The 15,039-nt window shown below is 43.6% G+C and overlaps 1 protein-coding gene across 3 annotated transcripts in view; it reads right to left on the minus strand.

Moving 5' to 3' along the window:
• LOC136538919 (alpha-mannosidase-like) overlaps positions 1-15,039 on the minus strand; it is a 100,545-nt gene that overhangs the window by 35,506 nt on the left and 50,000 nt on the right. For all 3 annotated transcript variants that reach the window (XM_066530855.1, XM_066530847.1, XM_066530860.1), the window contains one exon: positions 14,927-14,983. In XM_066530855.1, the coding sequence (XP_066386952.1) occupies positions 14,927-14,983 (57 nt within the window). The remainder of the gene's footprint in view (positions 1-14,926; positions 14,984-15,039) is intronic.

Consider the following 15,039-nt stretch of genomic DNA (forward strand, 5'->3'; position numbering starts at 1 on the left):
GACCGAATCGATGTCTACAACTTTGTTGTCTTTAGGAATGTACCACACCCTTGCTTGGTGGTGAGGCATGTGTTGTAGAACTATTTGACATGTTCTAGTCAAGGTAGCTCATGCACCAACTCCCCCATGCCCCATCTTCTTGATCTTCTCAAAGTTGATGTCCCTAGCTTGTCTTGCCACTACTAGGCATTGTTGTCATAACACACAGCAAGGCTTATTGGCCGAGCGGTTTCGAGGTTGAGCATGTATAGCTAATTCCAACTATGCTACACCCAAGAAGCATGCCATCCTCAATCTCCATGCTCGAGCCACCCTCGTGAATCCATGGAGGATGGATTTCTTCATGCACAAGATGTAGAAAATGCCATCGAGGACCTCATGCTTGCCATTCTTACCAGAGAAGACGATGGTGCCAACACCAGATTATATGGTGCCCTAGTGTCTAGGTACTAGCCTTGCTTGACCTTGGACTCGGTGGCGCCAATGAATGTGTGTGCCCATGGTTGGGCATTACAGTGAGCACGAGCACATCATCCTCATCACCTGCCTAGGTGAGGTTAGCCTACAGCCGCTTGGACTGCAGCATCCATTGCCTAGTGCCCAAACCTACAATAATTGTGGCAGATATCATTCTCATCATCGTTGTGGTTTGGATCCTTTGTGTTCCTGGCCTCTATGAAAGGTCCTAATGGCTAGAGGGGGGGTGAATAGCCTAATAAAAATTTCTACAACAACACTTAACCAAATGGTTAGACAATTATGAGGCGAAGCGAGTGTTGCGCTAGCCTACTCAATAATGCAAGCCACCTACCACAATTCTAGTTTAGATAGTGTCAATTCACACAAGAGCAATGACTCTACCCTATGTTAGTGTGCTCTCAAAGGCTAACTAAAGAGCCACACCAACCAAGCATGCAAGCTCTCACAACTAGCTACACTAAAGAGCTTGTCAACTAGTTTGCGGTAAAGTAAAGAGAGTGATCAAGAGGGTTATACCGCCGTGTAGATGAATGAACCAATCAATCACGAAGATGAGTAACAATGATGACCAATCACCTCGGAATCAAATGATGAACACAATGATTTTTACCGAGGTTCACTTGCTTGCCGGCAAGCTAGTCCTCGTTGTGGCGATTCACTCACTTGGAGGTTCACGCGCTGATTGGCATCACTCGCCAAACCCTCAATAGGGTGCCGCACAACCAACACAAGATGAGGATCACACAAGCCACAAGCAATTTACTAGAGTACCTTTTGGCGCTCCGCCGGGGAAAGGTCAAGAACCCCTCACAATCACCACGATCGGAGTCGGAGACAATCACCTCCTCCACTCAACGATCCTTGCTGCTCCAAGCCGTCTAGGTGGCGGCAACCACCAAGAGTAACAAGAGAAATCCGCAGCGAAACACAATCACCAAGTGCCTCTAGATGCAATCACTCAAGCAATGCACTTGGATTCACTCCCAATCTCACTATGATGATGAATCAATGATGTAGATGAGTGGGAGGGCTTTGGCTAAGCTCACAAGTATGCTATGTCAATAGAAATGGCCAAGAGTCCAAGCTTGAGCCGGCCATGGGGCTATAAATAGAGCCCCAATCAAATAGAGCCGTTATACCCCTTCACTGGGCAAAACGCGTTCTGACCGGACGCTCCGGTCAGACTGACCGGACGCTGGCTCTCAGTGTCCGGTCGCTCGATGTCAGCCACGTGTCCAGACTCAACGGTCATCAGCCTCGACCGGACGCTGCTCCTTCGAACTGACCGGACGCTGAAGCCCCTGCGTCCGGTCGTTTACAGTAAGCTCCCGAGCATGACCGGACACGTCCGATAAAACTGACCGGACGCTGAAGCCCCAGCGTCCGGTCGTTTCCAGTAAGCTCCCCGAGGCATGTTTTTTCGACCGGACGCGTCCGGTCCACCTTGACCGGACGCAGCCAGCGTCCGGTGCTCAACCCTAGCCACGGTGCCGTCTGACAGCTCGACCGGACGCAGCCTTTCAGCGTCCGGTCGCTGAGTGACCCAGCGTCCGGTCAGTAGACCGACGCCAGCATCATTTCGATCAACTCCATTTCAACTCTAACTTCTTCACCCTTGCTCAAGTGTGCCAACCACCAAGAATTTTGCATCCGGCGCAATAGAAAATAGAAAATAAACACCTTGTGCACATGTGTTAGCATATTTTCACAAATATTATCAAGGGTGTTAGCACTCCACTAGATCCTAAATGCATATGCAATGAGTCAGAGCATCTAGTGGCACTTTGATAACCGCATTCCGATACGAGTTTCACCCCTCTTAATAGTACGGCTATCAAACCTAAATGTGATCACACTCTCTAAGTGTCTTGATCACCAAAACAAAATAGCTCCTACAAGTTATACCTTTGCCTTGAGCTTTTTGTTTTTCTCTTTCTTCTCTTCAAGTTTAAGCCCTTGATCATCTCCATGATATCACCATTGTCATGTTATGATCTTCATTTGCTTCTCTACTTGAAGTGTGCGACCTATCTCATGATCACTTGATGAACTAGGTTAGCACTTAGGGTTTCATCAATTTACCAAAACCAAACTAGAGCTTTCAATCTCCCCCTTTTTGGTAATTGATGACAACCCTTATACAAAGATAGGAATTGAAATTCAATTGAATCCATGTTGCTTGCCCAAGCATATTTACCATGTGTAAAAGAATATGGACAAGTTTCATGAACCCTAAGTGATAGCAATTTGCTCCCCCTACATATGTGCTAAGAGTTTGGATTGAAGCTTGCACATATGCTTAGATAGGTAATGTAGGAGTCAATGTCTACCATATGATGCTAAGGTATAAAAGATTGACCTTTGAAGCGTGATACCAATCGGAGTGCACCAATATACCATCCTTAGCACCATGGTTAGCTCAATACCACTTAGAAATATTTGGAAGTGAAATCACTAGATATCCTATACATGCTAGTTTGCATTTCATCATTCAAATCTACAACTAGCATACATCACACAAGCATGGATATTATAAATATGGAACTTATGCCATGCAAGCAAACATATGAAATGCATGTTCAAATACACCATACAAGTTCATGAGCTTGCTCCCCCTACTTGTGTGCTCAAAATTTTAGTTGATCCCTTTCCTTTGTTATATCTCTCCCCTTATCCCCTTTATCTTTGTTTCTCTCCCCCTTTGTCATCAATGACCACAAAGGTTCTAAAAAGAATTACTTGCAGGGTCAAGATTATCAATGTCAATCAATGGGGTGAGGGTTATTTTCCCAAATTTGGTTCAATTCTAGATTATTTCCCAAAGATATTTAACTCGGTTTGATCCAAGGACAAGCTTCTTCACACCTCTAAATAAGGGTTATCTTGTACCATGTTGAGTTAAACACTTATAGTTCATTTTCTAGATTAAACACTAGGTTTACAAGCCCATAAACATGTCATATGCCATCACTAGATCAAGTCAAGCATAGAAGCAATAGTGATACCATACTGACATCAAAATTCATTTGATTTTCATGAATGAGCCTAATAAGATAGAACCACTTATAAGCTCCTAATGAGATTCAAAATATGACTAGATGCACTAAACATGTCCTTAGCAAGAATGTATGTCATGTCAATCAACTTTTACCTTAGATTGCTCGAAGGAGAGGCATGTCATATGAGTGGGGGTTGCATCAACACATATTTGAGAAATCCAATATGTTCAACTCATTTCTTAGCTTGCAAAACCTTTTCTCATCCAATGGCTTGGTGAATATATCGGCAAGTTGATCTTCGGTGCCTACACTCTCAATGCAAATGTCCCCTTTTTGTTGGTGATCTCTTATGAAATGGTGGCGGACATCAATGTGCTTTGTTCTTGCATGTTGCACCGGATTGTTGGTTAGCTTGATTGCACTCTCATTGTCACATAGCAATGGCACTTTCTTGAACTTGATTCCAAAATCACTCAAAGTGGCCTTCATCCAAAGTATTTGTGCACAACAACTACCGGCGGATATGTATTCGGCTTCGGCGGTTGATAATGCAACACTATTTTGCTTCTTTGATGACCATGAAACAAGTGATCTTCCCAACAATTGACATGTGCCTGATGTGCTCTTCCTTTCAACCTTGCATCCCGCATAATCCGAGTCGGAGTAACCAACTAGCTCAAACTTTGCTCCTTTGGGATACCACAAACCAACATTTTGTGTATGCTTCAAGTACCTCAATATCCTCTTTGTAGCCTTCAAATGACTTTCTCTTGGTGAGGCTTGAAATCTTGCACACATGCATACACTAAACATGACATCCGGCCTTGATGCGGTCACATAGAGTAGGCTTCCAATCATAGACCGATACAACTTTTGATCCACCATGTTTCCACTTGCATCACTATCCAAGTTGCCATTGGTTCCCATTGGTGTGCTAATGACTTTGCTATCAATCATTCCAAACTTCTTGATCATGTCCTTGATGTACTTGCCTTGACTCACAAATGTACCATTCTTCAATTGCTTGATTTGAAGACCAAGGAAGTAACTCAACTCTCCAATCATGGACATCTCAAACTCATTAGCCATCATATTTCCAAACTCATCACAAAATTCTTGATTGGTTGATCCAAATATGATATCATCAACATATACTTGCAACACAAATAGATCTTTTCCAATCTTCTTGATGAAAAGAGTGGTGTCAACCTTGCCCATTGTGAACCCTTTAGAGAGGAGGAAGTCCCTCAATCTCTCATACCATGCTCTAGGTGCTTGCTTCAAGCCATACAATGCTTTCTTCAACTTGTACACATGGTTGGGCTTCTTATCATCTTCAAAACCGGGAGGTTGCTCAACATATACTTCTTCATTGATGTAACCATTGAGAAATGCACTCTTAACATCCATTTGATAGAGCTTGATGTTGTGGGCACAAGCATAGGCTAGCAAGATTCTAATTGCTTCCAATCTAGCAACCGGGGCATATGTTTCTCCAAAGTCAAGACCTTCAACTTGTGTATAGCCTTGTGCTACCAATCTTGCTTTGTTCCTTACAACTATCCCATCTTGATCTTGCTTGTTTCTAAAGACCCATTTGGTTCCAATCACATTGTGTCCCTTTGGTCTTTCTACCAATTCCCATACTTGATTTCTTGTGAAGTTGTTCAATTCTTCATGCATAGCATTCACCCAATCAACATACTTCAAAGCTTCATCTATCTTCTTTGGTTCAATGGATGACACAAAAGAGAAGTGTTCACAAAATGATGCCAATCTTGATCTTGTTTGTACACCTCTTGAAATATCTCCAATGATTGTATCCAAAGGATGATCTCTTGCAATACTTGTTGCTTGAAGGATTGGAACTTGATTACTTGCACTTGCTTGATCATTTGGTTGAGATGATGTACTAGCCATTTGATCTTGATCAATATCATGAGAGTCACTTGCTCTAGCTTGATTTGTATCATCTTGCACATTTGAGTTGGAGAGCACTTGCACTTGATCATCTTCATCATCAATCACTTGCCTAGGCCTCAATTCACCAATATCCATGTTCTTCATGGCATTTGAAAGTTGAATGCCTCTAACATCTTCCAAGTTCTCCTTCTCTACTTGTGAACCCTTGGTTTCATCAAATTCAACATCATGAACTTCCTCAAGAGTACCACTATCTAAATTCCAAACTCTATATGCTTTGCTTGTGGTGGAATAACCAAGTAGGAATCCTTCATCACATTTCTTATCAAACTTGCCCAATCTTGTGCCTTTCTTCAAGATATAGCATTTGCAACCAAAGACCCGAAAATATGCAATGTTGGGCTTTCTACCATTCAAGAGCTCATATGGTGTCTTCTCTTTCAATCGGTGACAATAGAGGCGGTTGCTACAATAGCAAGCCGTGTTGATAGCTTTGGCCCAAAAAGATTGACTCACATTGTACTCACTAAGCATAGACCTTGCCATATCAATGAGTGTTCTATTCTTTCTCTCAACAAGGCCATTTGATTGAGGTGTGTACTTGGCCGAGAATTGATGTCTAATTCCAAATTCATCACACAACTCATCAATTCTAGTGTTTTTGAACTCACTACCATTGTCACTTCTAACTCTCTTGATGGTTGTTTCAAACTCATTTTGAATGCCCTTGACAAATGATTTGAATGTTGCAAACACATCACTTTTGTCCACTAGAAAGAATACCCATGTGTATCTAGTGTAGTCATCCACTATCACAAATCCATATTTATTTCCACCAATACTAGTGTATTGTGTTGGCCCAAACAAATCCATGTGCAATAACTCAAATGCTTTACTAGTGCTCATCATGCTTTTCTTAGGATGGGTGTTTCCAACTTGTTTGCCGGCTTGACAAGAGCTACAAAGCTTATCCTTTTCAAACACAACATCTTTCAAGCCTTTAACTAAGTCATGCTTAACCAATCTATTCAATTGTTTCATTCCAACATGACCAAGCCTTCTATGCCATAACCAACCCATGCTAGACTTAGTGAACAAGCATGTAGATAATCTAGCTTCACTAGCATTGAAATCAACCAAGTATAGATTCTCATATCTAAAGCCTTTGAAGATCAAGTTAGAGCCATCTACACTTATGATTTCTACATCATCTACCCCAAATATGCATTTGAATCCAAGATCACACAATTGAGCCACGGATAGCAAATTGAAGTTCAAGCTCTCTACTAGCAACACATTGGATATGCTCAAGTCATTGGATATTGCAATCTTACCAAGCCCTTTGACCTTGCCTTTGCCATTGTCACCAAATGTGATACTATCATAGCCATCATTGCCATTGGTGTTGATTGAGTTGAACATTCTTGCATCACCGGTCATGTGTTGAGTGCACCCACTATCAAGAACCCAATGCCTTCCTCCGGCTTTGTAATTGACCTACAAAAGAAGATCAATTCTTTTTAGGTACCCAAACTTGCTTGGGTCCTTGAAGGTTAGTAACCAAGCTCTTTGGCACCCAAATGGCTTTCTTCTTTGAGCCCATCCATGGTTTGCCAATGAACTTAGCCTTCACACCATTTGTACCCTTAACAAGCATATAGGAAGAATTAAGCTTAATAGAGGATACATTAGCATTTTTGCTTTTGTTGGTGCATTCATGCTCTCTATGACCAACTTGCTTGCAACTAGTGCAAAACTGACCATTGTTCTTCACAAAACTTGTCTTGTGAGGAGCAAAGGCCGCCTTGCCTTTCTTGGGGGTATAGCCCAATCCCTCTTTGTAGAGAGAAGCTCTTTGGCTACCCAAGCACATAAGCAAGCGGTCCTCACCACCATAAGCCTTAGCTAGGGTGTGAGTGAGCTTAGTTACCTCCTTCTTGAGGTTCTCATTCTCAACCACTAGTGAGGTATCACAAGTGAGACCATCACTACTAGATGAGGTGGAAGTAGTAGTGCTACAAGAAGGGTTAGTTGGAGGAACAATGATAGGCATAGATAGTGATGTATCAATTAAATCACAAGTTAAACCTACATCACAAGTTTCAACATGCTTCTTTTTAGTTTGCTCATCAAGCAAAGAAGAATGAGCTTTTTCAAGCTTTTTGTGAGCCTTGCAAAGCTTTTCATGGGCATCCTCTTGCCTCTCATGAGATGCATTTAGCTCATCAAATGCTTGCTTAAGGGCTTTTATTTCCTTACGCAAGCTTTTGCATTCCCTTCTTGACATGTTAAAGTGTTCTCTAGCATCTTCTAGCATGTCAATTAATTCATCTTTAGTGGGTTCATCATCATCATTATCACTATCACTATCATGTTCATTATCACTTCCATCATCACAAGATTGTACCTTGGTAGCCTTAGCCATGAAGCATGATGGAGAGTCGAAGAGAAAAGGCTTCTCATTGATTGCTATGCTTGCAAGTGCCTTCTTCTTGGTGGTCTTATTGTCATCACTATCATCATCATCACTTGTGGAAGCATCACTATCCCAAGTGACTACATATGAACCACCCTTCTTCTTTTTGAAGGACATCTTGTCCTTCTTATCTTTCTTTTCTTTCCACTCCTTCTTCTTGTTCTTGTTGTCATCATCTTTCTCACTATTGTATGGACATTTGCTAATGAGATGATCTTTGCTTCCACAATTGAAGCATCTCCTTGCCTCTTCCTTGCTCTTGGATGAATACTTCTTTCTTCTAGCTCGATAGCCCTTCTTTACCATGAACTTGCCAAACCTCTTGACAAAAAGAGCCATTCTTTCATCATCATCATCATCCCATGAATCATCATCCTCACTTGATGTTTCTTGCTTGGCTTTGCCCTTGGATGATGTGGCCTTGAAAGCCACGCTCTTCTTCTTGTCATCCTTCTTCTCATCTTTCTTTTCTTTCTTTTCTTCCTTCTCATCATCATCTCTATAGGCATCATCGGTCATGATATCTCCCAAGACTTGGTTTGGTGTCATTGTGTTCAAACCACTTCTTACTAGCAAGGTGACCAATATTTTGAATCTTGCGGGCAAACATCTCAAGAACTTATTTGAGAAGTCCTTGTCCTCTATGTTCTCACCGAGTGCCTTGAGATCATTGACAATCACTTCCATCCGGTGGAACATGTCCGGCACACTCTCATCCTCCTTCATCTTGAAGCTTGCAAACTTTTCTTTGAGGATGTATGCCTTTGCACCCTTCACGGCTTGAGTACCCTCAAAAGATTCTTCCAATTTCTTCCAAGCTTCATGAGCCATCTCAATATTTTTTATTTGCTCAAATGTTCTCACATCAATTGCATCATGAATGGCACTTAGAGCAATGTCATTATTTTGGAGAAGCACTTCTTCGGCGGCGGTGGGATTTTCCGGATCACTAATCTCAATTTTGGTTTCTACCACCTTCCACACCTTTCTATTGATTGACTTGATATGTGTGGCCATCTTTGACTTCCAATAAGAATAATTTGATCCATCAAATTGAGGTGGCTTCTTGGTGTTGTTGATTTGAGCCATTTTAACACCGAAGGTTGTTAAGCCTCAAATAACGGTGACCTCGGCTCCGATACCACTTGAAAGGTCCTAATGGCTAGAGGGGGGGTGAATAGCCTAATAAAAATTTCTACAACAACACTTAACCAAATGGTTAGACAATTATGAGGCGAAGCGAGTGTTGCGCTAGCCTACTCAATAATGCAAGCCACCTACCACAATTCTAGTTTAGATAGTGTCAATTCACACAAGAGCAATGACTCTACCCTATGTTAGTGTGCTCTCAAAGGCTAACTAAAGAGCCACACCAACCAAGCATGCAAGCTCTCACAACTAGCTACACTAAAGAGCTTGTCAACTAGTTTGCGGTAAAGTAAAGAGAGTGATCAAGAGGGTTATACCGCCGTGTAGATGAATGAACCAATCAATCACGAAGATGAGTAACAATGATGACCAATCACCTCGGAATCAAATGATGAACACAATGATTTTTACCGAGGTTCACTTGCTTGCCGGCAAGCTAGTCCTCGTTGTGGTGATTCACTCACTTGGAGGTTCACGCGCTGATTGGCATCACTCGCCAAACCCTCAATAGGGTGCCGCACAACCAACACAAGATGAGGATCACACAAGCCACAAGCAATTTACTAGAGTACCTTTTGGCGCTCCGCCGGGGAAAGGTCAAGAACCCCTCACAATCACCACGATCGGAGTCGGAGACAATCACCTCCTCCACTCAACGATCCTTGCTGCTCCAAGCCGTCTAGGTGGCGGCAACCACCAAGAGTAACAAGAGAAATCCGCAGCAAAACACAATCACCAAGTGCCTCTAGATGCAATCACTCAAGCAATGCACTTGGATTCACTCCCAATCTCACTATGATGATGAATCAATGATGTAGATGAGTGGGAGAGCTTTGGCTAAGCTCACAAGTATGCTATGTCAATAGAAATGGCCAAGAGTCCAAGCTTGAGCCGGCCATGGGGCTATAAATAGAGCCCCAATCAAATAGAGCCGTTATACCCCTTCACTGGGCAAAACGCGTTCTGACCGGACGCTCCGGTCAGACTGACCGGACGCTGGCTCTCAGTGTCCGGTCGCTCGATGTCAGCCACGTGTCCAGACTCAACGGTCATCAGCCTCGACCGGACGCTGCTCCTTCGAACTGACCGGACGCTGAAGCCCCTGCGTCCGGTCGTTTACAGTAAGCTCCCGAGCATGACCGGACACGTCCGATAAAACTGACCGGACGCTGAAGCCCCAGCGTCCGGTCGTTTCCAGTAAGCTCCCCGAGGCATGTTTTTTCGACCGGACGCGTCCGGTCCACCTTGACCGGACGCAGCCAGCGTCCGGTGCTCAACCCTAGCCACGGTGCCGTCTGACAGCTCGACCGGACGCAGCCTTTCAGCGTCCGGTCGCTGAGTGACCCAGCGTCCGGTCAGTAGACCGACGCCAGCATCATTTCGATCAACTCCATTTCAACTCTAACTTCTTCACCCTTGCTCAAGTGTGCCAACCACCAAGAATTTTGCATCCGGCGCAATAGAAAATAGAAAATAAACACCTTGTGCACATGTGTTAGCATATTTTCACAAATATTATCAAGGGTGTTAGCACTCCACTAGATCCTAAATGCATATGCAATGAGTCAGAGCATCTAGTGGCACTTTGATAACCGCATTCCGATACGAGTTTCACCCCTCTTAATAGTACGGCTATCAAACCTAAATGTGATCACACTCTCTAAGTGTCTTGATCACCAAAACAAAATAGCTCCTACAAGTTATACCTTTGCCTTGAGCTTTTTGTTTTTCTCTTTCTTCTCTTCAAGTTTAAGCCCTTGATCATCTCCATGATATCACCATTGTCATGTTATGATCTTCATTTGCTTCTCTACTTGAAGTGTGCGACCTATCTCATGATCACTTGATGAACTAGGTTAGCACTTAGGGTTTCATCAATTTACCAAAACCAAACTAGAGCTTTCACTCTAGCACACAACTCTTTATATTGTCCTTACCACGGGGCCACCACTTTCCGACGTCAACTGGAGCATGGAGGTTTGGAGGTTCCTTCCCCATTCTACATCTACTTCATCCAAGTGAGCTGTTGCTCCATGGTGAAGTGGAGCTTGCTACCGGAAGAAATCACTTCATCTAGTTTTGTGAATGGCTCAATGCATTTGCTGCTGGCCTTGAGGTGGCATATCACTTCCTTGACCATGAGCTATGCCATGTCTAGGAATGTCTCAATCAATAAGATAGTCCAATGGTATTGCTAGGGGATGATGCACAACAGCTTCTCCACCTCAATCTACTCATTGATGTTCTCATCATGGATACTAAGGGAGCTCATAAACCCAATGAGGCAGTGTGCGAGGTCATTGATGTGCTCCATCACATTGAAAGAGGAGCTCCCACTAGGGGTTTTAAATGGTCTCATATGGTTGGATACCTATGGATACGAATACATATAACTATAGATGTCCATGAAGCCTGAGGCACGATAGCCTGACCAGAAGCCCATTTTCTTAGCCCAACCCATGTCTGGCCTGACTCAAAGTCCATCGAGCCTGAGCTGACTCGGCCCAAAGGAGTAGGCCATGCCTAGGCCTTACCATGCTGGCATGGCCTGACCTGGCCAACAACGGCAGCCCAAGTGGCAGCCTGGCCCCAATGGCTCCCTGCCACCCTAGGCTGTAGCCTAGCGCCCCCTCATTCCTTCATATAAAAGCCCCCGCCGCTGGGCACCCCTCCCACCCAAAGCCTAAATCATTTCCTTCCCCACCATGCCAATCTCTGATCTCTGCTCTCCTCTCACTGGCCCAAAGCTCTTGTCCCCATCGATTGTCATCCCTGACTTCGATAAACTCGATCCGCCTGCTATAGCTCCCCTATCTCACCCTGAGTCAGCTCTTACCGTCCCCTCCCTTCTCCCTATCTATCCCCTCGGTGAACTATGTGAGTTCGTCTGTTCATGTCCTTGTTCGTCCCTCCTCCGTTGCTCGCTGTCTTTTCTAATCCGAGTGTCATTGTGATTCCTCTAGGTAGCCCTCGTCATCTCCGGCATCGGGCTCCGGTTGCGCAGACCCTAACCCTAACCCTAGATCTACCTATGATCTATCTCTTTGACCATATCTCCCTCTGATCTGTTCATCCTTCATCTCCTTTGCATAAGTTAGTAGCCGATGCCTTGTCCTCTTGCTCCAGCATAGAGTGGGCAAGGTGGCCATGCGCACCATTGAGGAACGGGGTTGGAGATAAGCCCTCCGCGGTCGAGGGTGCCATGGCGAATGACGACGATGTCATCTATCCATGGTTGCCACCTAGAATGACGATGTTGCTGCCTTGTTCGGTGTCGACCTTGGTAGCGGTTCTGCTCCGATCGATCTGGATGACAGTGGTGAAGGGGTGGTGATGGGGACAAGGACACCGGTCGGCTCCAACACCAACAACATAGATGCTTCATTTGTTGGTAAGCATCCTAGATCAGGTGTGTGGGTAGATTTTGATGAGGTCTTTGAGAATGTGAATGGTAGGAAGATCTGAACTGCCGCTATCTGCAAATTCTGTAAGCATGAATTGACTACTAGATCTTCTGTTGGCACTGGCCATTTGATTAGGCACCAAAAATCATGTAGGAAAAAAGGCTGATCAATCTGCTAGGGTTTAGTCTAGGCTTTCATTTAATCCAACGACGACTATAAACATGTTGTTGCTCGATCTGAGTTGTGTCGGTTGATTGCTAGGTTTTTAATGAGGTAGCATTTCACAAAATAGCTCAGTTATCGTATTTTCGTTGTGTCTTCTATGTTGGCTTTGATTTTGTTGGATTTGGACTTTGGTTTTGGTTCTTCCATTGATCAGTTCTTGACTCATGTCCTTAAGGCCTTAACTGCATTGTGAATCTATCAACTTGTGAACTGTGACTGTGAACTTGTGAGTTGTGACTTGTGAATGTAAACTGTAATGCAAATTGTGATATGTGAACTTGTGAATGTGTTGTGAATATTTGTATCTATGCAACTTTGATTCTATGAATGAAATTGTGAAATTGGTTATGTGGTGGATGACTAGAGTATACTGAGGTGCTTCAAGGGTACCGGGCTATGGACTGGCACGGCCCTTTAAATTTGATCGTGCTTTCCGGGCTAGCCCAGCACGAAAAAAGGCACATAGTTATGTGTCGTTCCTGGGCCGTCGGTTAGGCCTATAGCCCTAAGAGGCACAACAAGGGAAGCACGACTTGCCGCACTGACCTGACCCCCATCGACCCGTGCCTGGCATGGGCCTGTGCCGTGCTATGCCGGGCGGCCTGGATGGACATTTATACATATAACTACAGTGTTTCTCATATTTGCGTTCGAATATGATCAGCATCAATAGAGTTAGATAAGATATGAATGGAAATTGACATCATATATAAGTGATTTGAGTATTTGAATATGGATATAGTATCAAATATTTAATAACTGAACTTGGACATGGACGGATCTGAACTCCTCCAAATAGATTCCAACTCGGATATGGTTGGAAAATGTCTGTACCATTTGCACCTCTAGCTCCTGCTCGCTGTGCAGCCTCTACACTACCGCCTTCTTCATGTGCTTTGTGCTGATGTGAATGGCCTCGATCACCTTCCATGCCTCCTTTGTCATCTTCTTCACTGCACGAGTATATCATCTTAGCTTGGATGGTGCACAGGATAGCCTCAACCACCATCTGGTCCTCCTAGCGATCGACATCACCAAGCTCTACCATCTCCCAAAGGCCATAAGCATAGAGCTTCACCTTCCTGAGGAGACTCCAATCCTCATAGTTGGTGCACATTAGCAAAGGGTAGATGTTGCTGCCATCAAATTCCTTCACCATGCGTTAGATGATAGGCTCTAGTCATCCTTTGCACCATTGGACTAAAGGGGAATGACAAAGGTAGCTCCTCACCTCACCATCATGAGGAACAGAAGCCATGACTCTCCTTTAACCAGGCTTTGATGCCAATTGTTTGCATTGGAGGTAGGAAACACACACTAGTATTTCGGAGTTGTTAGGCTAGATCTCTTTGCATTGCATACTTGCTCATTTATATACATACAAAATATAGTTGTATATCTACCATTAGGTCTACTGTTTGCTAGATCATCTACCAACTACACAAGTACTCTATTATTGCTGCCCACATACCTATCACTCAAAAGAGAAGGGGTGACCTATGTGTCAACAATTACTACTAGGAAACAACTATTACTAATCCTAGTGAGGATGATGACCACAGGGACAACACATGTCAGTTTCAAATAGCATAAAAAATTACTGAAACAAAGTGTTGAGTGTAATACCCGTCCTGTTAAAAAAGCCTATACTAGTTGTGTAGTGTGGTTGTAGTTAGTGTGGTTAGTATCACCGTGAAAGTTTAGGTGGTTGTTCCAAAGTAGCACATTTGAGTTAATCTTCTATAAGAAGCGAGGACAAAAGTGTAAGAGAGATTCTATGCATATGCGGACTCGTCCCACATGAGGAGCTCGTCCAGAAGAAGATTATGGATGCGAGGTGTTTCAAAAGGTATTCAGAGCATCAAATCTCATTGTATGTGCATGTTGCATTGTAAGTTGTCCATAGAGGGGTACAATGAACACTCTTTCGTTGTCCATTGAGGGGCACAACCATGTACCGAGCAGGTGATTCTGGGTATCTGTTGTTTATGTGGTGAGATGTCCAGGACGTTAGCCCTTAAGGGAATGAGGTGAATGTAATCCCCGACACGTTAGAAGTCTGTAGTAGTTGTGTAGTTGGTCCATGTGTAGTTTGCAATTGGTGCGTTTATTAGTACCATATTGAAAGTAGGCAAGGGCCATTATAATATTTGTTGCTCCAAACGTAGCACCTCCAGGTAATGTAAGAGAGGTGCTACGCATATACAGACCCCTCTCACATGAGAAGTTGTCATGGGGTGTTCCATTTTGTGAAGTTGTTAGACACTTACAGGAACCCTTATGAAGTCACTACGTTCCCTTCCAAGAGGATTGTAAACAACTACAACCTGAAAAGGATCATGTCAGTATATAAAATTTTTAATTTGTATAAATATAGTTCAAT

Source organism: Miscanthus floridulus, chromosome 1 (genome assembly GCF_019320115.1).
Source record: "Miscanthus floridulus cultivar M001 chromosome 1, ASM1932011v1, whole genome shotgun sequence".
Classification (NCBI taxonomy): domain Eukaryota; kingdom Viridiplantae; phylum Streptophyta; class Magnoliopsida; order Poales; family Poaceae; genus Miscanthus; species Miscanthus floridulus.